The 25,820-nt window shown below is 48.1% G+C and overlaps 11 protein-coding genes across 11 annotated transcripts; 2 read left to right on the top strand and 9 right to left on the bottom strand.

Moving 5' to 3' along the window:
* Positions 1-140: 140 nt before the first annotated feature.
* Positions 141-557, bottom strand: tim13 (protein translocase subunit TIM13; the record flags this gene model as incomplete). The annotated part of the gene is made up of 2 exons (XM_040958823.2): positions 141-380; positions 435-557. The coding sequence occupies 2 exons, from the start codon at positions 555-557 to the stop codon at positions 141-143; spliced, it is 363 nt and encodes a 120-aa protein (XP_040810681.2).
* Positions 558-929: 372 nt separating this feature from the next.
* Positions 930-2,258, top strand: N7455_011234 (legume-like lectin family protein; the record flags this gene model as incomplete). The annotated part of the gene is made up of 6 exons (XM_040958907.2): positions 930-1,025; positions 1,085-1,108; positions 1,211-1,281; positions 1,352-1,433; positions 1,495-1,755; positions 1,815-2,258. The coding sequence occupies 6 exons, from the start codon at positions 930-932 to the stop codon at positions 2,256-2,258; spliced, it is 978 nt and encodes a 325-aa protein (XP_040810660.2).
* A 302-nt stretch (positions 2,259-2,560) lies between these two features.
* On the bottom strand, positions 2,561-3,559 carry N7455_011233 (uncharacterized protein; the record flags this gene model as incomplete). Its single annotated transcript, XM_040958894.2, has 1 exon — positions 2,561-3,559. One exon carries the CDS (start codon positions 3,557-3,559, stop codon positions 2,561-2,563), a length of 999 nt encoding a protein of 332 aa, XP_040810697.2.
* Positions 3,560-5,331: 1,772 nt separating this feature from the next.
* Positions 5,332-6,450, bottom strand: N7455_011232 (uncharacterized protein; the record flags this gene model as incomplete). The annotated part of the gene is made up of 2 exons (XM_040958943.2): positions 5,332-5,746; positions 5,810-6,450. The coding sequence occupies 2 exons, from the start codon at positions 6,448-6,450 to the stop codon at positions 5,332-5,334; spliced, it is 1,056 nt and encodes a 351-aa protein (XP_040810663.2).
* Positions 6,451-7,080: 630 nt separating this feature from the next.
* On the bottom strand, positions 7,081-7,796 carry N7455_011231 (uncharacterized protein; the record flags this gene model as incomplete). The annotated part of the gene is made up of 2 exons (XM_040958857.2): positions 7,081-7,221; positions 7,278-7,796. 2 exons carry the CDS (start codon positions 7,794-7,796, stop codon positions 7,081-7,083), a joined length of 660 nt encoding a protein of 219 aa, XP_040810731.2.
* Positions 7,797-10,933: 3,137 nt separating this feature from the next.
* N7455_011230 (uncharacterized protein) lies at positions 10,934-11,163 on the bottom strand (the record flags this gene model as incomplete). The annotated part of the gene is made up of 2 exons (XM_065606616.1): positions 10,934-11,073; positions 11,121-11,163. 2 exons carry the CDS (start codon positions 11,161-11,163, stop codon positions 10,934-10,936), a joined length of 183 nt encoding a protein of 60 aa, XP_065459782.1.
* Positions 11,164-11,804: 641 nt separating this feature from the next.
* On the bottom strand, positions 11,805-13,375 carry N7455_011229 (GTPase domain-containing protein; the record flags this gene model as incomplete). Its single annotated transcript, XM_040958926.2, has 3 exons — positions 11,805-13,138; positions 13,189-13,310; positions 13,359-13,375. The coding sequence occupies 3 exons, from the start codon at positions 13,373-13,375 to the stop codon at positions 11,805-11,807; spliced, it is 1,473 nt and encodes a 490-aa protein (XP_040810692.2).
* An 895-nt stretch (positions 13,376-14,270) lies between these two features.
* On the top strand, positions 14,271-16,204 carry N7455_011228 (GTPase domain-containing protein; the record flags this gene model as incomplete). Its single annotated transcript, XM_040958864.2, has 2 exons — positions 14,271-14,466; positions 14,538-16,204. 2 exons carry the CDS (start codon positions 14,271-14,273, stop codon positions 16,202-16,204), a joined length of 1,863 nt encoding a protein of 620 aa, XP_040810641.2.
* Positions 16,205-17,250: 1,046 nt separating this feature from the next.
* Positions 17,251-20,185, bottom strand: N7455_011227 (Sin1 family protein; the record flags this gene model as incomplete). The annotated part of the gene is made up of 3 exons (XM_040958842.2): positions 19,910-20,185; positions 19,354-19,833; positions 17,251-19,303 (listed from the first exon to the last, which is right to left on the bottom strand). Exons 1-3 carry the CDS (start codon positions 19,930-19,932, stop codon positions 17,251-17,253), a joined length of 2,556 nt encoding a protein of 851 aa, XP_040810621.2. The 5' UTR covers positions 19,933-20,185.
* Positions 20,186-21,031: 846 nt separating this feature from the next.
* N7455_011226 (putative isopropanol dehydrogenase) lies at positions 21,032-21,883 on the bottom strand (the record flags this gene model as incomplete). The annotated part of the gene is made up of 2 exons (XM_040958888.2): positions 21,032-21,774; positions 21,838-21,883. The coding sequence occupies 2 exons, from the start codon at positions 21,881-21,883 to the stop codon at positions 21,032-21,034; spliced, it is 789 nt and encodes a 262-aa protein (XP_040810702.2).
* A 275-nt stretch (positions 21,884-22,158) lies between these two features.
* On the bottom strand, positions 22,159-25,668 carry N7455_011225 (replication factor C subunit 1; the record flags this gene model as incomplete). The annotated part of the gene is made up of 5 exons (XM_040958831.2): positions 25,525-25,668; positions 25,392-25,416; positions 25,249-25,339; positions 22,811-25,188; positions 22,159-22,751 (listed from the first exon to the last, which is right to left on the bottom strand). The coding sequence occupies exons 1-5, from the start codon at positions 25,603-25,605 to the stop codon at positions 22,159-22,161; spliced, it is 3,168 nt and encodes a 1,055-aa protein (XP_040810695.2). The 5' UTR covers positions 25,606-25,668.
* Positions 25,669-25,820: the final 152 nt, after the last annotated feature.

Genomic DNA, 25,820 nt, shown 5'->3' with positions numbered 1-25,820 from the left:
GCCCATATTATACACGGGCTACCAGGCCGCTTCTATCGTACAGTAGTTCATTCACAGAGGTCTGTGTGTCTGTGTGTCTTTTGCTTCTTGTTTCGTCCTTCATCTTCCTTGCTTTCTTCCGATTCGAGGATGGATCGGATTTAGCCCAGGATTCCGCTGCCGCCCTCGGGCATGCCGGTAGCCATGGAGGCAATGGCAGCAGCGTCCTGACCACCCATACGCTTGGTCTCCACGCCGACACGGGCAATGTAGGTCTTGCTTGTGGTGTTCCACATGGCGATGTACTTCTCCATGCAGCTAGACAGGCAGGTGTTCTCCTTGGCCGAGAGCGAGGTACCGGGGGTGGGGACGCAGGCCTTGAAGCAGTGCTTGTTGATTTTCTGGGGTTGTTGTTAGTTCGTTGCCGGATTTGGATATCAAGGGTGGTGACGTACTCCGATCAGGGAGCGGGCGTTGGACATGGCGGCCTCCTGCTGGAGCTGGCGCATGACAGCTGCCTTGATCTCCTCGGAGGTCTGAATGGGAGCGGCGGAGCCGGAACCGAAAAGCGACGACATTATGAAGGAGTGAGATGGGTGGAAAAGGTGTAAATGAGATGGGGTTGAATGGGATCGAATCGAAGAAAGTCGGCGGACTTCAGGATCTGAGGTGCAGGGCTGTGGCTGGTGGGTTTGCTGCGCCACATCCGATGTGGACACCTTAGCATAACAAGCTGTATACTTCACCTCCTTGTCTCCGCGCCTCAAGAACTTCGCCTATTCACTCTTTGTTGTCGAATTTACTCGACTTTTTTTTTCACGGCCTCTTCTCTTCTTTCCTACTCCCTGGGTTTTCGGGTCCTGGCGACACCGTGCCCCGTTCATCCAACCTCCAGTCTATCCTTGAAACATTCTGGGTTCCCCTCCATTGAGCCCTAATACGATTCCACAATGCGTCTTCCGTCTCTTTTGTCACTTCTCTGCTTCGCGGGCCTGGTCGCCTTACCCGTGAATGCCTATGACGACCCAAATATCAAAAGCATCCCCGTATGTGCTCAATGTTGACTCGATCCTATGCCAAGGTACTGACTTTGGACGTCTGTTAGCTTCGCACCCACAGCCTCTCTCCGGTATGATTATATCCTGAGCCCAGCTTGTCTGCGACTTCCGGAAACAGACTATGCATAGCTCGTGCTCCGAGGAGGAATATCAGTATTGACCGCCATTAACAGCCATACCTCGATTCGGATTTCCAAAGCCGCTGGTTCGACTTCGGAGGAGATACAGTAATCCGCGCTGACAAGTAAGGATACTCTGGCGTTCAGGCAGAATTTTTCATGACCGCCAATGCTGATTTTCGTCTTTGTGTTCAGATACGTCCGCCTCACGGCTGACCGGCCATCGCAGCAAGGATGGATCTCTTCCCGCGTGCCTCTGACCGCAACCAATTGGCAGGTAAATACACTATCCCCGCGAATCAAATTTTGCGCCAAAGGCTCACGTATATCTCTACTAGATTGAGCTCGAGTTCGAGATCCACGGCTCCGGCAATTTGCATGGTGATGGATTTGCGCTCTGGCTCACCAAGGAGCGTGCCACGCAGGGTCCTGTCTTCGGTTCGACGGATAGATTCGAGGGTCTCGGTATTTTCTTCGATACCTATAAGAACAATCGCCCCGGTGTCTCGTTCCCTTACGTCATGGCCATGATGGGTGACGGGCAGACCACCTACGACCAGGCGCATGATGGCAAGGCGAACGAGCTAGCCGGTTGCTCTGTGAGTTAAATTGACTAGCAGATTTTTTTTCTCTTGGATATACCTCTAACTGTCCACAGGCTCGTGGTCTCCGCAGCGCCCCCGTCCCCACCAAAGCCCGCCTTACCTACTTCCAGGACAAGTCTTTGTCCCTGGAGCTGCAGTACAAGAGCGAAGATACGTGGACCGAGTGCTTCAATCTTTCCGCTGAGGATTCCAACATCGCCATCCCCTCCGTCGCATACTTGGGCCTCTCCGCCGAGACCGGCGAGCTGAGCGACAACCACGACATTATCTCCCTCAAGGCTGACAACCTATACTCCCTTAACCGCAACAATAACAACAAGGGCAAGACCACGGAAGACCGGTCCAAGGGCCGTGTTCGCCCCTCCTCCAAGCCTGTCAAGGAGAAGAGTAGCTGGTCTTGGTTCCTCTTCAAGACCGTTCTGTTCTTCGCCGTTATTGTCGGTGGTTACTTTGGCTGGACGGTCTACCGGACCAAGGCCCGGTCATCGCGTTTCTAAATTTATGTTGTATGGACATTGGACATTTGGCAAGGCGCAGAATTTAATCCTTTCTTCTGTGCGATTCAAGTTGGTCTCTGGGTTTGCCCCAGTTTCTGTCTGACGAAAGGGATCTTGCATACATAGCCTGTTTGAAGCTCTTCTTTTTATTCTGATCTACAATAGTTATTGTTTTCTTTTCTGTTCATCCTTGAAATGAATTAAAGTCATGATCATTCAAAAAGAAAGCTCTATAGTATGCAGCATGATGCTCGGGGTATCAATGGTATATAGTACAAGTAAAAAATCAAGACGCCACCTCATTACTTCTGCCGTTCTCTCTCCTCATTCCACAAGCGATCCACAATCTGAAAGACCTCCGTGACACTGCGCATCACAACATCATCAATCCCCAACGCACCATACCGATGCTGAATCTTATCAGGATGCCACCGAATGCGCTCTGCCTTAAGCGTGCTCAGTAACTCCGCCGGCGCCGGAGCATGACGCATAAACTCCTCAACAGCCTTCGGCCAAACATCAACCCTCTTCCCCGAACGAACAGGCCAGAAAATCAAATTGCGCAGCGACTTAGTAGTACTAGACCCCTCCACAGCCTTCCCGATAGCCTCCCAGCTCTCCAAATACTCAGCCCACGGCCCACCCCACTCAACCTTAGCTTTCTTGCGCTCCGCGCCTCGTCGTAAACTCTCATCCATTGCGCGCTCAAACTCCTCCCTCCCAGACTGCGCATTGCGCTGAGCCTCCTCCTTCCTTCTCTGCTGTCGCTCGGCACGCAGACGCTCCTGTTCCGCAAGCATGCCTTCCCGTGTCCGCTCCCACATCCGTCGACGGACATATTCAACGTATTCTTCCTCGGTCATTTGCTCCAGCTCGCCCTCCGGGCCCCGTTGAACTTCCGGTACGCGGTAATTGTGGATTGGCTGGCCGTAGACGGATTCCCAGTATGCGGCGCCTTCGTCGTCGCCGAGGGCGTCGAATAGCGATTCTCGGAATGTGTCTCTGGTTGAACCGAAGGGATCTTCGGCTGTAGGCTCGGGTTGCTTCTCCTCGCGATGGCGTCGCTTGGAGGGTTCGCTGTCTCGTGTCCGTGATCTGTGACGGTGGGTTCGTTTTCGATGGGGGCGGCTGCCATCTTTGAATCGGAATGCCCGGCTGTGACTTGTGCGAGTGTGTTCTTTTGGAGCGGGGTTGGGGTCGTGAGATTCTTTGGAGTCCTCGGCAGGTTTGGTGGGTTGAGGGTGCTCTGGAGGGTGGGATGTCCCAGGCCCCTCAGTCGGTGTGGGGTTAGGGGATTCCATTGCGAATATATTTCAGTTGACGAAGCGGTTCCAATCGGCGGATCTCATTGTTTTGGAGTTGAGTAGAAGCATCAGGGGAATGTCAAAAAATGATAAATGAGCTCCGATCTGGAAAGCGCGGAGATAACGTGCCTTAGTCATCTTATCTCCACTCCACGGCTTATACAGGCGACTACATAGTTGGTTATTAATTTGTATACTAACAAGAATAGTCTATCAACTTTAAATTTAATTGTGTCCTTCTTTGAGGAAGTGAACAGAGCTAAGCTAAGAGTACAATGTGTAAAACCGAAAATTTATAGTTCTTGCTCGTTCCAGACGTAGCTGAGATCTTCTTCAACCGATCAATCGAGATATCGATGTCATGCTCGGACAGAGCTGGTTGCCGACAAAACAACTCTTCCAACCTGATAGTCAGAGGTACTGCTGAATAGACACTGATATATGCATCAGGTTGATTTAGTGGACGGGATGTCGTAATCGACTGTCGCACAGTTGGCACGTAGGGCCATTTGTGTAAGGAATTTACCACTTGGTCTAAAACAACAGTCTCAAACGTGATCTTGGGAACCTTTCGATTGATAGAAACAATGACCACAAGCTTGACCTGCCCCCTGGGAGCTGGTGAGCCACCATGCTGCATCTGCATACTTTCGATACGCATCCGAGGCCCACACGCCTCACTGAAAGAAACAGGTCGTGCGAAGCTGTTTGATGAGACCCAGTCACGAGGTTTACGATCATGGATTGAGTGCTGTGGTTGAACATCTGTTGAGTAGAGCTCGAAGAAATCTTTCCCGCAATGGATGGTGGGACATCCCTGAAACGTAGGTATTTCACCACCTCAATAGGAAGTCCTTTCTGTTGTTCTATGATCCTTCGAATAGCTCTGGTCGATAACCCGATGGCTTCGAATGTGTCAGCGGGAAGTGCCTCGAAGCATTCGACGTCGGGGGAGTCCGAGTAATTTGACACGACTGAATCGCTGACCTCGGCAGTCGTTGAGGTGAGGTTCTCTAATGAAGAATTCAACGCAAGCTTCATGAGTATAAGGTTTGGGGTGATTCGTCATTCTTACCATATCGATCAGGAGTAGGGTTTCTCAGACTTTGAAAGTTACCAATGGAACCTAATGCCCACAGTGTGTTTTGCCTGTGTACAGTTAGAGTATACCTTCAGTACACCCGATAGTAGGAATACCTACGCCAAAATGAGCTGTTCAAGATCAACTGTGCACTTTCAGATTCCTTGCTCGAAGCACCTGGATTTTAAGTTTGTTGGGACGATGTGACGATGGCAAAGCAATTCAATTTGTCGAATATTATGGAGACATACGTGATAGAAATACAGGATATTAAACATGCCCCGTAAATGTCAACTAGCTATGAGAGCAAGTCAAGGAATCGGTTCGAAGCCATCTAGTAAATCCCCGCCCATGATCCACTTGCAAGACGGCAAGGGGCGTCGTTATTTTCCGGAGGTTTGGTCTCAAGCGATCGTCCGTAGGCAGGGAGGTCGGGAATTAGCATATGGTGGCCCTAGGCGACGAGAAGCGGCCACACAGCGTCCTACTCCTGGCCCTCGGAGAATCTGCCATGAACGAGGAGAGTCGTCGCTTTGTTAGAAGATGAGTTGTGCGATGTATGTGGAATGAGTGTTTCTGACATTCGTAGGTGAAAATCACGATTTCGACAGAAGTTTGAGGTGTTGAAGGAAAAGCACCAAGTTAGTCTCCGTTAAGCTGGTCGTGGCCGACTGCACTCTATCCGACATCATCTTTCCTCGTTTCCCCATACCAGGTTCTTAACTTTCTGTGCATCCTCTGTATCTCCCAACTCAGGATACAAACGAAGTACGGTATCTAACTGTGACCCCGCAGCCCTGATGTTCTTTTCTGTCCATGGACAGTGCATCTTGACAAAACTCTCATGGAGGTATTTGAAGTGGAAGGCTGATTGGAAAAACAATCTCTTTCCAGAGTCACTCAGTAACGTTGACACCATAGGTGGCAAGTGTTGTGAAAGCTCTTTCTTCTTGATAGAATCCTCAAGGTAAAGACGGTCTTCTCTGAAGCTTTCGCCTTCTGCCACACCATTGTTATTCCATCCAGGAATATCGGCTATGAACCAAGGGTGGTGGATAATGGCTGGCAGTGGTGCCACATACATCCAATCCCAGTCAATGACCCTATAGTTGATTCCGTCTGTTAGAATGAGATTATAGAGCAGAGAAGCGACGTTTTACACTTACCCTGTCAAGTGGAAGTCGTCGCTTTTCATGATATTGTTGGCATTCAGATCCCCATGGGCAAAGCCGATGCCAGCGTATTTATCAAACTCAGCAGCATAATTTGGGATCATCGACCGCATGATCAGATAGTCAATAGCATTGCCCCATTTACCAGTGCCATTGAGAGTTCGTCGAAGACCTCGGTCTAGGCTTTTCGTGAGCCAGGCTGAGTACAGACAATTTTGCTCTGCAGCAAAGGCGGGAGGAACAGGAGTAGTCCATAGTTGCAACAGAAAGTCTGCGAGATCATCTAAAAGCCTTTGACGCTTAACCAGAGGGATTTCGGAATTCCAGATTGCTAGCGGCTTGCCACTGACCCATTCTGAATACAGCACAGGGTGCTCTGGTTCCACAAAAAGGTTTGGCGCTTTGATCTCTGCGCGTTGCTGTTTGATATGCTGAAATTGTTCAAAGGTTCGCAGTTCGTTTTTCCAATTATCGGGACCGTCATTGACTCGGGCAGCCCATCGTACGGAGTCTTCGAAGACAACTTCGAATACGCGGTGTGTGCCGCCGTGGCAAGGAGGTTTGTCAGCAAGTGAGCATGGGACTCCTAGGCGAAGGCGGCTAGCTTCAGAGAGCAGATCAAGTGAGTCTGCCATATTTGAACTTCTGGGAAATGAAAGTGATCATGGTGTTTAAGAAGGTGAGTTGGTAGAGAGAGAGGGAGGTCAAAGAATCAGGTACATGACTCTGAGAGGTAGGAGGTACCTTACAGTTGGTAGCACATACATAGTACCTAGGTAGTGGGTCCCTGCCCGGGTGGGGCCTCTCGGGCCGCGACATATAGCCTTATATAATCATAATGCTTAAATCCACCGAGCTTGGACACCCACCCATTAATTAAATGCATCTACGGAGTACAGAGTGCACCATTGGTTAAATTAATTAAACCAACCAATTTGTCTTGGAATTCCTATTCATATTGGCAGAAGTTAGGACAATTAATCTACCGCTATGCCACATTCCTATTCTTGAACGATAAATGATGGTCCGTGGACATGGCTAAGCATTGATTTAAGTGGAAAGGACTGGAGCTATCAACAACAAAGTGATTGAGTGAAATAAAAATGAAAAATTGATAATAAGTGAGACGTAAGGAGTGACAGCACAAATGTGTCAGCGCATTGGTTTCCAGCAACAAAGCAAGCGACCTAGTTCATAATGAGTACAGAAGAAACCCGTGGCCAAAGGATTATACTCACCAGTAGAGTTGCTTCCTCTAGCGTGCTTCAAGGCTGGTCAATATGATTGTGGTTCGGGTTCAATATACTGCCTACGTTCGTACAGGCACATCGATACATGCGGTATGGTGGCTGACCATCGAAAAACCACATTGTGTCAGTTCCGGTTCGAAGAAGTTCAGCAGGGACCTGTTTGAATGAGACTTGTGATATACCAAGGCAGAGACATACGTAATTGAACGAACCTCGTTGCTTGCAAACATGATATTCACTTTGCCCTCGGTGCACTCGAGCATTCCCGTGGATTCATGTCCAGACAGACGACGGAGACCGATGAAATTATCCAGCCCGTGAAGTTTGACAGCATCAAAAAATGCCTCAACAAAAGGCGCATGTTCTTCCAGCTTTGGGGGTGTGACCTTGGAGTACGGGAAAAAGCCGAATTCGTAAGGATAGAGTCTGTCCCCCTTACAGAACCAAACGGTCGGGATAATTCTCCCACCGTGCTTCGTGAAGGAACTGTCACAGCTCCAAGGAGCTGTGACCATGTCTTTCTCCACAAGGACAGTTCCCTCTTCAAGGTCGAAATGGCGATGAACAAGTGCGACTCCGAAAAGATTTGCGACACCGTGTTGCAGTATCAGAGACTTCAACTTCGTTTCCACAAAGGAAAGGCCGTTGTTGTCTCGAAAGTGCTTGTTGGCATCATGAAGAGATGAGATGCTGTGAAAAGCAGTCGAGTCATATGTTCCGGAAAGGTTCATGATGCTATGTTGTCGAGATTGGGGATGTTTGTGGAGTTGGAATGTGAATTGGGAACATTGAAAGAGGAGGAAAGACCTACCTTATATAGCAAGAGTCGATGAGATTTCATCTGATCTAGATGGGATCTCTCTAATATTTCCGTCTAGTTAGTTTTGCTTCTCTCTCTCTATGAACTACAAGACCAACCAATCAACCAAGGCTGGTCTTATTTCTTAAGTGTATACGTAGCCAGTAATTGCTGATTTTTTTTTAAAAATAATTTCAGCTATAATCGAGGTAAACCTTTCATAGGATGTTGTTGAGATCTGTTTTACTTAGATCGGAAAATGCATATTCTTTTTTGGGTCGTATAAAGACAAGATCTGCAGCATGGAGATGTTCTAATGCAGGGATATAGATTATGGGTCATATAGCACGCAGATGTAGGCCACGTGTATGGTTATGGAACTGTATCAAATTCTTATACCTAACGTCAATATATGAGATCATACCGGTACGCAAGCTCGTTCTAGATAATCACCGCTATTGGAGACAGGTACTCTGCATAGTATGGATATTCCCCAGACTAGGGACTTACGGGACAATCTTCGGCAGAGAATTGGGTCATTGCCGCATCAGAAGTTCTCGTCGGAAGACTGAGCTTAATACATAAACGAGCTTGATGCTGAAGACCGCATAAACATGACGAGTCGTTCAGTATCTCTGGTGACTCCTGGTATTCCTGATACATCCATAATAATGAAAACACCTATGGTGCCTGCAATTTCTATATAAACCGCCAATAAACCTAAGTTACTCCTGTAAGATCATATTCTCTAGTCCGTAGGTGCATATGTACCGGATAATGCCTGGCACTCGAGATCTATCCCTTTCGGTTTTAGTACTCACCCCTTTCCACTTTTTGATCACTGAGTAAAACTGAGCACATCATTGAGTACCCTGACTTGCCCATTTGCGGGTTGGGTTGGGCCGGGCTATGGGCTTTATGGGCTTTTGCGGAGCTCTACTGCGCAGTCTCCGGCTCGGCCCGGATCCATTCAATCAGATCATCAGCAGTCTCCACTGAAATCTCTGCGGTATCTTCCTCGTCCCGGGCGGTCAAAGATGGTTGGCGTTCTCCCTGGCACCGACTAGATCGAGTATGTCCCGTCGTGGTCGAAGCCATTGTGCCTCACTCGTTCGGAGGTTTCGGTTCAGATCGGTTTGAATTGGGTCAGTCCGATAAGGTAGGGTGTAAGATCAACTAGGTAGCTTGGATATGTTGATATTATGTCCTTCGCTCAGCTATCGATTAAGAAGAAAGTGAACAGATGAGCTTTGACACTATGTTACGTGCCAGGAAGCAGACCAAACCAACTTGTGCATTTCAACGAAAGTATCCAGACTGAAGAGAAAAGAAGAGAAAAACAGAGACGTATCTAACTAGAGTTTCTCTTCTGAACACCTTCTTCCTGTCCGATCAGGCAGTCTTACGTCCTGCGGTCATGCCTGATGTCTCAGGCCAGCGGAATTCAATCGCATAAAAATCTCCAGTCGTCGCATCGCATCGTCGTCAAACACTTAAGCTAACCTATCGAACAACTCCCACTCGTGTTCATATCGGCACATTTGCCACGGCACGTAACAGTACACACTCCATATTCTGACATCTCTTAAAATTTCTCCTTGTTCAGTTGTGTTGAGTTGTGCTCATAATATAGCTGAGAGTTCCAGCCACACATGCAGTACAGCTCGCGCCTAGACTTATACCTTGAGCTGCTGATACTGAAGGTGCGTTCACCACCGCTTTTATCTCCCTCATGCAGTTGGAACATCCTCCAATGACAACGAACGTGTGCGCAGTATCCTGGTTCATGGCGGCTAATCTGCAGAAGAGATATTGTTATATATAAATATATATATATATATGAGAAAATTTGAGGAGACAAATGACATACGATGGATTTGACGATATGTCAGAAGGAATAAGTAGAGTAATAGGATAATGCACAGGGAAAGTGTTGATAACCCTGGAAAGGAAATTGCCCAAATGATTATGTAGTAGAGGCGATCACTGATCGTGAGAGTATTGTTTCTCGGACTCTAGTCCAAGGGAGGGTAGAAATATTGGAGGTAGATTGGTAGGAATGTTATGCGTATGGGAATTGACCTAATCGCTAAGTAATTGCTCACAGTAGTTGGGGGGGGGGCTTAAATATACGACTTCCTCGCTAGGCTAACCCTACAATGACCAAGCATCGGTCACCACGATTCGTCGAGGATGTGCAGATGTTAGGTCGAAACCATGCAGAGGATTGTGCGAAGTCCTGCAGATGATGGCTAATGAGTTGACTTTGCACTAGACAACTGGCAGGCACCCTAGTCCGGAACTAGCAAAGCGTTCTGTCGGGCTATTACAGTCAGTGATCATTAGTATTTGCACCCCAGTACATAAGACCCACTATTTTTTCTGCCAGTATAAACCCCCTGAATTCCTATCTACTTAGTAGCTAGTATGCCAGCCTTCATATTTAATAACCTCTTCCACACGGTGCGGCATAGTCTCAGCTAGATTGACAAGTAGTAAAGGATTAAAGAATATAGAGAATAGGGGTAATAACTAATCTGTATAATTAACTAGTTTGTGGGGGTGGAAATAGGAAGGCGGTATACAAAGAGCGGTCAGGAGCGGAAGTACTGGGGTGCAAATACTAATGATACGCCACGGTATATTCGTTGTGAGCAAAACCCGGGTAAAACGCCCAGACATTGAGCCAAGCGTGTTCATAGTAGCTGTAATGATACATTTTAACCCTTTAGCTATGTGCAAGATTCTTTTCAATACATATACTACCCATAGATATTTATGACTACACTTCTACAGTACTATGGATGCTAAATATGCTATCGCCCTTGCGAGAAGAATATATTTCTGGACGTGCTGCAATCAGCTAGTAGTTGACCAGGTCAAACGCAGGTGATCGTTGTACACTTCAACCCAAGCCCCCTGACGGTACAGGAATGGACGGAGTTTCTGAGCAGCCAATAGTGGCGACAGCTGTTCCCTGTCTGTTGCAGAATACCTTGTCTTAGCAGGGCTCGGTTTTCTCGACGCCTGGGCAATGATTTCCCCATTTTGCATGGGGAAATCATATCACTACACCTGTCCCGCTCGCGTCCGTATACTCAGCTGTTGCAATGTAACGATTCTCCTGGCGAAATGATTCGTCAACCTTCTCCATGCATCACCTAGTTGGTCTTCCTCCATCTTATCCCCTTTCTCCTCGTCAAAAGTAGCTGTGAGGAGAGAAGACTAAGGGATGTGATCACGTAAATTAGCTTACGAGCCCTAAGGCGCTTTGTCTTTCCTTTTTCGTCTTGGGACATGGGAGTACTGTCACGGGTCAGTGCCCGTTACTAGTCACATGTGTCATGAGACTGGTGATGCGCGCTCCACATACCGCGATTATTGTTAGGCAGGCATTAGATGAGACGCAGATTGAGGTTATGGATTGCCTACCTATATCTCCGGATTTGTCTACTTTAGGAACCTCGGGACAACCCTGTCATTACACTGAGTATTGTATTGTTTGAAAAAAATGAAAAAAAAAAAAATGAAAAAACCTAGCATTCCCAACGTGTTCATACTATTAGGCATCCATCTGGTGTCAGCGTGGGTCGTATTGTCAATATATATATGTATTGGTTTATTTTCTGCTATGATAGAAAGAACTTTCACCTAGAACTATATTAAGACGATCAGACTATTCCTCCGCCCATTGGACGGAATAAGTTACTACTATCATCACTTTATCCCCAATGGCAACAATGAAAGCCTCAATATCTAGTCTTCGACCCTGGCTGCTATTCCCAGTCGCAATCACCGAAACTACGCTATATAGCCATACCCCTTTGGCTTCAATGTATTAAAGCGATTGGATATGGCGATCAAAGAAAGAAAGTCGAGAAGAAAAGTCAACCCCGTAATGAGACAGGATACTATCATATTGACTAAATATGCCCCCATGTTACTTATTATCACTCATGACAAGGTCCGAGATTTGAGCTCCGTTGAAAGCTGTCGTGGAGGAGTTTGATACAAAGGAGCCGTGATAGTTTTCATATGGCCCCTCGTTTTGGATCCTTCGGGATAGTCTCATCTCACTGGCGCTACTAACAGTCAATCCCACGCCAGCTCCCGCCAGGGGGATTAGTCCTGTCACAGCGCCAGCTGCAGTGAGGCCGACTCCAGCTAGAACTCCCAGAAAGGGGAGCAAGTTGCGTTTGGCCACGTCTCTCTTCCTCAATTGCAGCATATTTTGCGACATCTGTGACATACTGTGTTCATTTTCGTTTTGGAAGTCACTCAAATGCTCGTTTAGAAGCGATTCATCCTCTTCAATCTGTTGGCATTCTTTGTCGATGCTTTTTCTCCTACGTCGGCCCATTCGTACCTCTTGTTCAAGGCTCACTCTTTTCTGGCTCCAATAGTATTGCTCGTCTCTGAGTAGCTGGTCGTTGCTTTTCATCTCATCTTGCAATCGTTGGTATTGTCGCCTCTGTTCTCGAAGCTCAAAAACAAGCTTTTGTTGTTCATCGCGCATATGTGCAAGTACTTGGCTATAAGAGTGTTCCCTTTCAGCGAAAATCTCTCGAGTCGATACTCTTAGCTTCCTTTGCGCATGCTTCATCTCCCGTATCTCCTTTTTCAGTTCCAAGAGACTACCCTTGGCATCCTCCTGAGAAACTGACGCGTCTGATTGAAGCAAGCTTATTTCCTGCGACAATCTTTTCTCCGCTGTTATGTACTCCGACATAAGCTCTAGCCCGGCGGTCGTTTGATTCAACGACTTTCCCTCGTCAACGAGCTCTCTCTGGATGAGAAGGGGTTTGTGGCCTTCCCCATCCCCCACTGAAATTACTGCATCGACGATTGAGAGGGCGGACAACTCGTCGCCGCGCCATCGCTTTGTTTGACTACCTTGTTGACAAAATCGCCCCCAAAACTGTGTTGTCGACCTCAATCGCGATTCTCGAAGCACCGCCTCATAATAATCCTCATTTCTTGAGTCCCACATGGTAGTAACCAGGAATACCCGCGGTGCAGCATCCAAACCACACATATATTCCAGAAGCCTAAAGTTTCTCAAAGCAGTCCCTGAAACTCTATTATCCGAGATACGGTGCAGATATAGAATGCCAGCTATTTTCATGCCTGTCCGATAGATTTGAGAAAGAATGAAAGTGATCTCTGCAAATATTTCAAAATCCGAACGATAGGTATCGTTGAATCCAGGTGTATCCACCAAATACAGAGGTCTGTCTTTGATTCTCATGCTGTGGAGTTCAACACCCTGGGTATCTGAATTGTATGTTAATATAGCTAGTTGGGGGATTTCAAACTGTACTCACACGATGTCAAGCCATGGCCAATGCCAGTATCCTTTCCTACAAGCTTCGATATGAAGGTGCTTTTTCCAACACCCGTAATACCCATTACAAGCACTGCTGAACCCGCAGCGGAGTCAGAAGATCTGTAGAATGTTAGACAGAAATTCAAATAATGGATTTATATGACGTACAGTGCCATTTCGTCCATGCTAAAACTGAAATGGCCTTGGGTGATGAATGGATTTTAAACAGGTTTCCAAATAGACGCCGAACTGCATCAATCAAGAAACACCTTTTGTCTGAGCAGGCCTCTTCATACATTTGACCCACACATATAACGGCGACTGCTCCGCCACTGCCACTCCCCGGAGGAAGACTGTAGCCGGGCTGTGCGCCGCTCTCGGGGATATTTAGCAAACCCGACGGAAATTGCTTTGTTCGCAACAAAAATAGGGGGTCAGTGTAGAGTCAGGAGCCTCTACGTGGCGTTACAGCTGCATAAATCAGGCTTCCTTTGGTGAGATCATAGATCACAAGGAGTGGGTTCAGCGTCGAGGAGCTGCGGTCAACAGCTAGCCGAAGCTACAATAATTGAATGTTGAGGCTCGAGCAAAGTAGGCAGAAAAATTATGATTCGTCAACTAATTTTGTCTGCATGATGGCTTTCGCCAAAAATAGCAGGGTGCCGCTGAAGCTGAAAGCAAAATCCAAAATTGAGAACTGTGGCGTTAAAAAGACCACCAATGGGGCCTGTATATAGTAGGGGAAGCGAGAATTTGCAAGTGTCTGGTATACGATCTCAGGAGGAACATGCCCAGGTGAGGAGTAAGCAACTCTCCAGTGCTGACGTGAGACCACGCGGCGGGTAGTTGACTGGGAAAGCAGTGGTCTGTCAATCAGCCACGGCGTTTTGCTTGCTAGGTCACCAGGTCATGGTAACCCCTATACCTTAACTAGTAATTACCGCCAACTGGTGACCTGGTGACAAGCGCTCTTTAAGCATGCTCATAAAGCCTCATAGGCTCCCCGATATAGACTTGTCTTAGTTAATTTCAAATCAAAACTTATCATCTGAACCCTATCTTCGATTTTAAAGCGCAATCATGAGAAGATCTACGTCTCCCGATGCTGATCCATTCTTTCTACTAAATGGACAAGTCTCAAAGGAGACCTTGGACGCCAAGGAGCCGAATATATTTATTGCGATCATGGGAATGACAGGCGCTGGAAAGAGCACGTTTATCTCGCATTGCACGGATGTGAAAGTTGCGATAAGTGATCCCGGCGCTCTGCAATCTTGTAAGTTTGACTTAAATGTGATCCTCATATTGACTATGCATGAAGAACAGCATGCCGATTGTTAAATCTAGGCACACAGGAAGTTCACATGTATCGCTGCACATATTTTAGTCCGCGCGCCAACGTCTATCTTGTCGACACTCCGGGTTTCGATGATACGGATCGCAAAGATACCGACATCCTCAAAGAGATCGCCACCTGGCTGACAAAGACTTACAAGCAGAACATCCAGTTGAGTGGCATTTTGTACCTGCATCGCATCTCCGACAATCGTATGGGTGGGTGTGCGCATCGAAATCTTGTCATGTTCAAAAAGCTATGTGGGCCCGAAGGGGTCAAGAACGTGATATTTCTCACCACCTTTTGGGAAAAGGTAGAAGGTTCTGATGGTGATACCCGTGAGCAAACTCTGAAGACTACCGAAAAGTTCTGGGGCTACTTTGTTGAAAAGGGGGCCCGGGTCCAGAGGCATTGGAACAACCATGACTCTGCGATCGCCGCCATTCAGAACTTCGTCCCTCTTGATACAACCGAGCCACCTCAGCATGTGAAATTGGCAATTCAGACTGAGATGGTTGACTCTCACAAAGATCTGGATCAAACTTCTGCCGGTCTGGAGTTGCAGGGCGAATTCCAAAAGGAAAGGGAGAAAATGCTACAGGAGTTAGAAGAAAGAGCCAAGGAGATTCAGGAAGAGAAGGACCAGGAGCTGCGCGAAATTCTCCGGAAAGACCAAGAAAACCAGGCCAAAGAACTCCAACGCAGAGACACAGAGATTCAAGAGCTCAAGATCAGCATGGAGAGGATGCACGAAAAGAAGATTCAACAGCTAGAGGAGCGATTAGCGGACCAGCAAAATCAAACTCGCATGCATCATGAAGAAATGGCGCGATCTATTCAGAGCCACCGGAAGGAGGTCCAGCAACTTCAAGGCCAGCAAGCGGAGCGATTAGCGGACCAGCAAAATCAAAATCGCATCCATCTCGAAGAAGTCGAGCGGATTCTTCAGAGCCATCGAGAGAATGTCCAACTGATTCAAGACCAGCGCGACCAGAAAGCGAGTCAAATTGAGCAGATGAGCCAAGAAATTAGAGACATGAAAGACAAAAAGATTGCACAGAAGCAAATGGACTACAGAATGGTCGAATACAAGGCGGACAACGAGGAAGATGAAGGCGCATCCGACACGAGTTCTGAAACTTGGTCAAATAAAAACGCGCAAATAACGTCAAGAATCCGGAATGACTGGAATCGCCACGTGGATTCACGACTGACTTGCTTGACTTGCGGGGAAGGATTTGATGATCGAGACAGTTTGTTCGAACATCTCGAACAGCTACAACATGGGCGGAATCTTGTTACAGGGAAACCTGAGAGATACATCAGACCTTATGAAAACCAAGCCCAAGAAGTCGACCCACGCCTGACCTGCCTAACATGCGAGGAGGAATTCTACGATAGAGACAGTCTGTTCGAGCATATTGAGGAATTCCAACACGGGCGAGATCTTATCACAGGGAAACCCGAAAAATACACCAGACCAGCACACTACACAGAGCAACTTGATCCATATTCGACTTGCATGACATGTGATGCGACATTTGGAGACCGAGATCGCCTTTTCAGGCACATTGAAAAGTATCAACACGGGAGAGACCTTATAACAGGGAAACCTGTATATTATACCAGACCAAATCGGTACAACAGGCGAGGGAACCAATCTCGCAGATATCCGTAACTAGCGATCACAGCTTAGTCGTCGAGTTTCTGTCTCAGATCGGCCGATGCGGCCAACCACTATCGTATCGTAAACCGGAAAATAAGCAGCATTTTTGTCAGATTTATGATAAGCAGAGGCAGATCTAGGGATCCGTAAGGAATAAAGGAATGTGAATAAACGCATTATTCCCATTCGCATTCTTTCTTTCTTTCTTTTTTTTTTTTTTTTTTTTTTAATATTGTGAGATGTGCATTAATACTTGTCCGGTACAGCGGTTATGTGTGATTTTTATATACTATAGAAAGAGCAGAATAAATAGGGGATGAGCTTAGTTAGGTCGTTGAGAGCCTTATGATCATCAGGCAGAGGATTGTAGGCCCTGACTATGTATCAAAAATTTGTAGAGCCATACAGGCAACGTAGATGGGTGAGGGACTTTGACTGGATGATCTAGCATTTCACAGCTCCTTGTCGTACCTCCTTATTCGATAGGATCTAGCGTCTGGATGTAGTAGATAAAAGAAATATTATATCTATTATATCTATTATATAGTAATCGTTTCAATTAGGTCTTCCGGTAGTCGTAATCCTTCTAGATACCCGATATTCCCAAGATTTAGAGAAGTATATCAATCTTACAAGTATAGGCTCTGTTTCGGTACAACAATACTATTAAATACGGTATTATAGCTCTTATTGAAAACACTATCCCGCGCTCGGATATCGGAGATTCTAAGAGGAAAGGAAAGAGATATCGATATTTATATATCTAATCCACTCGGGGTTTGGCAATCCATGCCGAGTACCAAACGACTTACACTGAGGTCATATTTGAGGTCTCAGGACCGATAATAATCCGGACAGCTGAGTTTCCCTAACATCCTCACTTCTTGCTTGTTGGTTGAATCCATACTAAAATCGAAATGCAACTGAAAAGCTTGATTGAATGTTGAATGTTCATTGTTGAATAATGCCTGTACAACGCCATTACTAACACCAAGTCCAAGCCCCCACCCCCCCCCCCCCCCCCAAAACGCAATCTCCATGTCCGAAAGAGCAGATAATCAAATGCGATAATGTGCCATGTTCTTCTTGATCTCATCCACGATCTCCACAGCCTCATTGGTACTCCTTGCTTCAAAGTCATAGCGCTTCTGCTCTGTGGCATCATTGCCGCGCACGATCATCACCCGGAAGCTCTTGGGGTGCCGTCGGCTGACCTTGGATCCGATCACATCGCTGAAGCTGATCGACCGGGTCTTGCCGCCGGAGGCTGTTTTGCCCGTATCACCGGGCACGATATGCATGTAATCATTTTCGAACGTGAGGATCCGGTGGTTGGATGCGGTGAAAGACATGGGTTGTTTGCGGAACACATGGTATCGGCGGTAATATCCGCCTAGATGGTCTTGTTTCTGAGAAGATGAGGGCAACATGCGCTGGGCGCCCTTCTTGGCCTCCTTCTTACTCTTCTTGGAGGTTGTCGGGTCGGCGGTTTCTACCATCAAAGGCGCGTTTGGTGATGAGCTGCCTGGTGAGGTTCCGAGTGCAAGGGGCCCGCCGCCGAAGCGACGGCGCACCAGATCAAGTTCTGTGATGCTGCCCAATGCCTCCACTGTGCGGTCGAGTGGTGCAATTGTGTTCGACCCCATCACCTTTAAGAGGTAGTTGCCCTTATCCTGGCCCCATCGTTTACATACGGAGTCCAGGATCTCGGCTATGTAGCTGTCGGTAGATGTGTTGATGGTCATGACATGTGCGGAAGCCTCCATGTTGATGAAGCGAATCTTCAATGTCTTGGAAACACCGAGACGGGGAGTGGCATGCGAGATAGGTACCACGGGGCGGTCAGCAGGAGTAAGAGTGCTGTGGTTGAGGGCAGACGAGAATGGCTGGCCTAGGATGGGGTTTGCTCGGGCTGGTGTGGTTTGAGGGGTCTTATTCTGTGTAGCGGGTTGAGTCCCCGGCGCTGCAAGATTCGCCGGCTGATCCGCCTCCTCTGACCCAATACTTGAGCTAAACTGTGGATATAGGCGTTCATTCTCCTCAAACTCCGATTTCGATGCTTCAACCAGTGCGAATTCATCGTACGGCTTGCCCCTTGACCGTCCTCGGGACTTGGCAGATTGGTTGTTGTTTGACGTGAAATCCGTCATTGGAAGAGTCCGCCCAAGCGCTGGGAAGTCATATTCAACTTCGCCATCATCGACCATCCGTAGCGTCCATCGGTTCACGGTCAGATTTTCGCGACTAATTGCTGGACCGCGAGCATCCGCCGAGTATTTCCATAGGGCAAGACCAATCGTCTCAGCAACAGTCACCGGTGCGGGCTGTTCTGCAAGCTTAGACTCGCGTGTAAGTGGCAGATCTAGCGGGTCTTCGGGGTCGCTTGAAAATGGAACGTAGATCTTCAAGTACAACGAGTCGTCCTGGCCTCGCCCAGAGAGCACCACGAATTTATCCACTGGATTGCTCGGTGCTCGCTTCCGGGACGTAAGCTGGCTGGTTAATAAGCTGACCGGCTGTAACATGCTGATAGGCCGTGGCGGGGGAAGATCTTGCAATGCAGGAGCCGGAGTACGATGCTTGCGCGGTGAATTATTCTGCGGCCCTGTGCCAGAGGGTAGCTTGTTCATCATAGCCATGGGCGAGGACAAATTCAAACCGCCCGCCACACCTGCCAGTAGCAAGGAGCCAGATCCAGCCGTATTGTCAAAATCGGAGGAAATTGCAGACCCAACAGACTCGGCACCGGAGTCCTCATCCTCGTCCTCCTCGTGGAGTTCCCCGAGGGCCAGGCTCTCTGCACCTCGGCTGCCAGTGCGCTCACGCCGTCTGCGCGAATACTCGACGACCTGATCACTCACGGAGAATTGAACTTGTCCTTGTTTGTAGCCTCTGGGATCGGTTTCGTTATCCGTGGACAGATCACTGCTAGTAGTTGTGTCTCGACGGGGGCGTGGTTTTACTTGGCGGTATTGACTTGCAAGGTTTTGTGTTGACGCAGATGTGATCATCACCTCTGGCCGTTCCCTCGGTTCCCCAGAACGTATTGGAGAGGAGTCGGCTCGATCTCGGCGGATGGGCATCTTGTCGAATTTGATCTGATCAACAGCACTGTTCTTTGTCAGATAGGAAAGTAGAATACCGCGCAATAATTCACCAACCTGCCAACGTTGTCTCCATCGTCGTCGCTGTCATCACTCAGATCGCTGCTATCGTCGTCCTCTGCTTCCGCTTGTCTCTGGACCTCTTGTTGCCTTTCCCGTCGAGTTTTCTTCTTTCCACCGCGTGCGTGGTTCCGCCGCGCAGTCATGTCTGTATGGCTCTTGCCGGTCACCATACCACCATCATCCTCGCCGTCTTCTAGGCCTAGACCTTGCAATTCGTGGCGCTGGGGTTTTGCATTTCGTTCTGCTAGCCTGTAATATTCGGACGAAACGTTCGCCGTTGTTGGAATGGGTGGGGAGTAAGTGCGCTTCAGGTGGGAGGAGCTGTGTGTGTTGGGGTACGCGGCGGCGGTTGACCAGCCCGCCGCACGGAAGCCAGGTGTATTCAGGACGGAGTCATTGACGTTGATAAGTCGGTCCCCGATTCCATCTTTGATTGTCGAGAGATATGAGGAGCGTAATTGCCAGATTGTAAAGCTATATTCGGGTTAGTCCTTGGAGACCTTTCCGCGGCGCTTTGACGGGGCGGTCTGCAATCCCGGACGCGACTTACTCTTCATTGTGAAGAAGAGACATATTCTCGGTTTTCACGAGGACATATGTCTGTAGTAAGGAGGGGTGTGCTGCGTAGCGATCGAGGTCTGGATGATCACAGCAACTCGAGCTAAAAGCGCATGCTCGGCGTAATAAAGGGAGGGATGAAAGCGAATGAGACTAGCTCATATAGCCTATACAGGACCAGCCTGGAAAAAACAGATCAAAAAGATAAAGATATCAAGAAAGGAGAGAAAGGAGAGAAAGGAGCGTTGTATGCCAAAGCAAGAAGAGAGGGAACTTCGGTGTTCTCCGCAGATCGTTTCCCCGCCAAGGGGGTTACCCTACCAACTTCAATGTTCTTAACTAGTTAACTATGTAGTTAATTACATCGATGTACATGCAACATACTTAACGAATCAATTATAGCTACGCAAGTGACAATGCTCTCAATCTTGAGCAAATCGAGAATTTGGTCCGTGGAATATATTATACCACTATAAGCAACTACTCCTCCTCACTGGTATGTGGTTGATAGATATGACAATAAGCATTGAGATTCAAATAATCAAACCAGACTAAGATCCTTGAATACATGTATCCTCCAGATTGTACCTAGAAAGAAAACACCACGCTCTCTCCAATGCCAGTGAGCTGATTAGCCGCCGTCAATGCCTCCCTCCATTGATCCAGCCCGAATTCGCCGACAACATAGCGTCCGTCTTCTTCTTTCAGGCGAAGATTCCCCTTCTCTAGCATCTTGATCAGTGCGAGAATATCATTTCGCTCATACGTCCAGTTTCACTTCAATGTGATATTGCAACGCGTGACGAAGAGATTTGGGATCTCAAAGGTTTCATATGCACCCATCAGACTCACCTGGCCTCCAGGCCTGAGCGACATAATGCCGGATTTGAGATGGAAAGATTCTCCAGTTCCTGGAGGGGAAATGTCGAGGAACGCATCCATTGGACCAAACCTTCTAATAATGTTACGGTTATCTTTTGTACAATTTCCTGTCCAGGCTATCGTGGGGATCCTTTCGCAAGAACCGTTGTGAGTCTATAATAGGATGTGATTGAGATGCATGAGCTTCGCATCATCGTGAGACCAAGCTACAACATCGGCACCTAATATTCAGCTAGTCAAATCTCCTCAGCATCCAGGGGTGTCTTTGGTAGCCAAGTAATGTATTACCCATAGCCAAAGCTACCATGCAGGCAGCAGCGCCGTTTGGAGAAGTGGCCGGAGAAATAAATACTGTTTCACTGGCCTTTACATCGATGCTAGACAGTCCACCAAAAGGTCGAAGGAAGGTAGCAATCGCACAGAGCTGTTCTGGGGTATATGCAAAGCCCCATTGTCTCGGATCTCCCATAAGCTTAGCCTCATCCAATGGATAGCAGTTCTCAAGTGGTGCCCTCATAACCTCCGCATATGAGCCATCTGCGAAGCCGCTAGAGGCTAGTAGTTCGCTGCTATGAAGATAAAACCCATGATATACAGGATTAGAAAATTTAACTGTCTCTGGACTATCTCTTCCTTTCATGACTGAGTCAAAGAAGACTAGTTGACCAACCTCCAAAATTGTTGCATCGTCACCGACCCGGCTCACACGGGCAATTGCACTTGAGCCGGGAATAAATGGTTTTTGATGAGATCTCGCAGGGTTGTAAAATTCCAAGCAGAGCCTCCTGTAAGAATGGAGTGGCGTTGTGAGGATACGCAGAAGAACGCTTCCTGGCAGTAGGGTCGGGATAGGAACTTCTTCAACTTGGGGTTCAGTGAATGGAGCAGGTCTAAGAATGAGAGCATGATGCGTGGGGTGGACGCTCGGAAGGAGTTTTCTGCATGAGATGTTTGGATGCCGAGTGTGAAGAGAATCTGTAGAAAGAAGAAAGACAGTTGAGTGTTTATATCCATGATGAGCGTGAATATATGACGTACTTGGTGTGACATCGTCAAAGGCACCACATCCAGGCACAGAAGTCATCTTGGCTGCGGGAGCAAGCCTGCACAAAACAAGAGTTGAGAGAGCAACAGCTAAGATTCAAAGAGGTGTAAGAGATAAAAAAGAGCACGGCACTTGCGAAGGGTAAGGCTTAGTGAGAGAACAGTGAGAGAAGGAAGAGAAATACGAAGCCACGTCAAGATGTAAAACAATTAAATTGGTGTGCTCAAGAGATATCAGATTGGAATGCACCAACCCTATGAAACGCATGCTTCTTAACAAATGGATAATATGTTACAAAAAAAAATAATAATCTCTCAAGCCTTGGCCTTAGCCCTACTCTTACGAGCCTTTTTCGGTTTTTCCTCCTCAGCATCAACATCATCATCGGCCTTCTTCGTCTTCTTGCCCTTGGCTGGCGCCTTCTTTTTCTTAGGCAAGGTCACATACTTGTCCTTCTTCAGATCAAGTTCTTCCTCGTCCTCATTCTTGACCTCTTCGACAACTTCTTCTTCATCGGATCCTTCAAGGGCATCTTCAATATCAGGCTTCTCCTTCTTTGCCTGCTTAGGTGCCACAACACTGCTGGCCTTCATGAATGGCATAGGGTGCGAACGCGAATTGTACAGTCGCGTGAAGGTGGCTTTGGTCTGTGTCTCAAGTTTGATTTTAGACTCGTCCATTGGGCCGAGTCCTAGTTCAACCATGGAATCGAAGTCCTCGCGAGTGAGATAGTATTCATCCATTAGATCAATGACCGAGTCGACGCAGTCCTTGCCTTCGTCCATCATTCGGCGTATCATCTTCTCCTGGAGCAAGGGCATGTACTGCTGACGGATCTCGTCGCGGTTACCCGTGGTACGAAGACGCATGTGGCCCTGTATTTCCTTGACGTATCGTGATAGTTTGCCTGAAGGATAAATTAGTTAGAGAATGTATACAGACGATGGGTGGACATCCAAAACATACCATGTTTGCTGTTATTGCCCAGCCAGCTAGTAAATGCAGGCCGCTCATTGAAGTTTCCGTACTGGAAGCTGGCCGGCCGCACGAAACTGAAGATCGCATGGGTGGGCATAAGACTCCACTGCTGCTGGGTGCCGTGGATCATGCGGTCGACAAGGTCACCATCACTGATACTCGACGCGGCATTATCCAGTAGTTCAAGCGACTTCAGTCGCTGTTCCTGGCCATGATATTTGCCTGCGAGGGCGGGTTTGGTCTTGAGGTAATTCTCCTGAAGCATCAGGTAGCTGAACTCGTGGTCGTTGAAATAAAGCTCGACCTTGTCGTTCAGGGTAGCAGTGGAACTCGGGGAAAACATCTGGGCGCTGAGAATTTTGCTGACAATGTCCCACGGCTTGAGGATGATATTCTTCTCCCACGACTTTGACATCTGCTTGCCTTCGTCGTAATTGAGACCCTTTTGATCCAGTCTTGCGGTAGAAAGCATGTTGATGACCTGGCGGATATCGGCATGTGTTCCTTCAATGAGGCCGTCAAGTACAGGAGGCGGAATCTTGAGGCCTTCTCGGAAACAAATAGTGGACAGCCTTGCCCGAATTTGCTCAGCAGTCGGGCGTCTGAATGGCACGTCATAAGTGATGAAGTCGAAAGGTTTCATCTTTTGAAGCTTTCGCTCATTGCAGATAAGAATGATTGGAATCTTGGTCTTCTTGACGATGGCTGCGACAGCTCCCACACCTCCACGATCGCCGGCAGACATACCATCAACCTCATCCATGATGAGGACGAGCTTTTTCTTTTCACTCTCCACTTGCTTGCCTTGTCCGGCAAAATATCCTTGCAATGATGTTGTATCTAACACACCCAGGGTAGAGCTCTCGACAAGCTTCTTACTTCTGGTGTCACTGGCGTTGGTCTCCACGATATCGAATCCTTCCAGCTTTGCCACGAGATGGGCTGCTGTAGTTTTTCCGATTCCTGGGGGACCGTGAAGAATAACAGCACGGTATGTTCCCGAACCGTCTTTACCACCCTTTTTGAAATCGTCCTGGGCATTGGCATGCCAGTTCCGCAGCCAGCTCTGAATCTTTTCCACAGCACCCTTATTACCACAGATCATACTGGTCGATGTTGGGGCATACTTCGTGGTCCAGAGATCGCCAGATGATGCGGGCTGTGAGCTTGGTGGCGTCTGAGACGCTGTAGTGGTGGTCTTGGGTCTTTGAGCCGCGGCCGTCTTTCGTTTCTGCTCTTCTCGTTTCTTCTCCTCCGCATCGATTTCGGCGGCCATGGCACGGACCTTGGCCTCGTCGGCTTTCAGTTTTTCGGCGTACTTTTCGGCTGCCTTTCCATCACCGCCGTTAGCAGGCAGTCGGCGAATTAATTCGAAGAGACCGTCCTCGTTGATGGTCTTGATCTTGTGCTTTGCAATGGTCTCAAGCTTCTTTGGGCCGGCATCACCTCCGAGGACCACATAGTTCGTTTTAGAACTAGGAGCCCCAACGACTTTGCCTCCATACTTCTTCACCAGTTGCGCACCCTCTTCGCGACCGAGGGATTCCAGAACACCAGTGAAAACAAACGACAAGCCAGCAAGGCAGTTTTCTTGCCCAACGGGCATTTCCTTAGTGCCAGTCGTTGCCGGGTCCCGGCTTTGCTGTGCTCCAAATTTGAATTTCTTTGGCTCTCCCTTAGGAGGTTCTGGGGCGTCAATCGTAGGAATGCTGTCGAAGATATCTTGGACTTCTTTGCTTTCTGGTTTGTCCTCCTTTTTAGCCTTTTTAGGGCTAGCCTTTTGCTTCTTCGCAGCTGGCGATGCGGCGGCCTTGGCCTTCGGGGCTGCCTTTTTGGTTTCCTTTTTGGGTTCTTGGTAGTCACCATCTTCATCCTCGTCGATGAGAGCTTCCGATTTGCGCTTGCGGCCAGGTCTAGCCTTCGGAGCAGGAATCTTGGGGAGATCTTCCATGACCACATCATCCTCGTCATCGCGAGAAGATTGCTTCTTCTGTGTCCTCTTCGATGCTGCAGCGGCTGGCTTCACCTCGAGCATTTCGAAGTCACTGTCCTCGTCGCTACCATCCCCGGCCACATAAGCGTCCTCTCCTTTGCCAGCCTTTCCGTATTCGGTTGCAAAAATGTCATCGGCACCGAGATTTTCATCCTCAAGGACGTTTGTGGCTTTCTTTGTTGATCCTCGGGTAGTGGTTCGACCTTTGCTCGCGGGTTCTTCGGCAGTCTTCTTGGGTTTGGGACTTTCGGCAACAATCTTGGCTTCATCGGGCTGAGCTTGCTCGGTCGGTTTGGCAGGTCGTGCCTTCTTCTTACTGGAGGCGAAATAGGCGGAGGAAGTTGTAGGTTCTTCTTTAGTGTCTTCGGGCTTTCTGCAAAGAAAGTTCATCAGTCAAATGGTACGAGACATTTCAATACAGCGATGGACATACGGCTGACTCTTGGACTTCGCTTTGGTAGCGGGGGCTTTGACGGGTGCTACATCTTCTTCCTCGTCACTGTCATCCACAACTTTCCTGCTGCCTGTTCTTGCGTTAGACTAGTGCTGTGGAAGTATGGATTATGGAGAGCATACGTCTCTTTCTTGTGGTGGATGAGTCCTGCATTGTCGGATTCGAGGTTAGATTATAATCTCGAGCGATTCAAAGGGCGCCAGATCACATATAAAGTGACCAGGACCTCCTCTCACAAGCAAGGCACCAGCTTACCTCTTTTTTGGCGGCGGGCTTCGCGGCGGCGTCGCTGGAGCCTTGACTTGGCTTGCCGCCAAAGAAATTCCGGATATCCATAATGAGCCTCGATCAGTCACACGAAAATTCGACGTAGAATCGTAACTGGGGACTTGGTTTAAGACCAATCGAGCTCTTGCCGCAGCGTTTGGTAGGTCGCGAACGACGCGACACTCCCCCGGGAGACGTGACTGGCTGACGTAAGGCAGCACTTTCTTCCTTTTTAGGATTAGCGTACATAAGCTATGTACAGCTGTAAGAACTATAAGAATCGT

The sequence above is a fragment of the Penicillium solitum genome (genome assembly GCF_028829755.1).
Source record: "Penicillium solitum strain IBT 25940 chromosome Unknown utg000009l_segment0_segment0, whole genome shotgun sequence".
Taxonomy (NCBI): Eukaryota; Fungi; Ascomycota; class Eurotiomycetes; order Eurotiales; family Aspergillaceae; genus Penicillium; species Penicillium solitum.
Note: the sequence above shows the minus strand (reverse complement) of the source record. Positions and strands in the feature narration are given on the sequence as shown.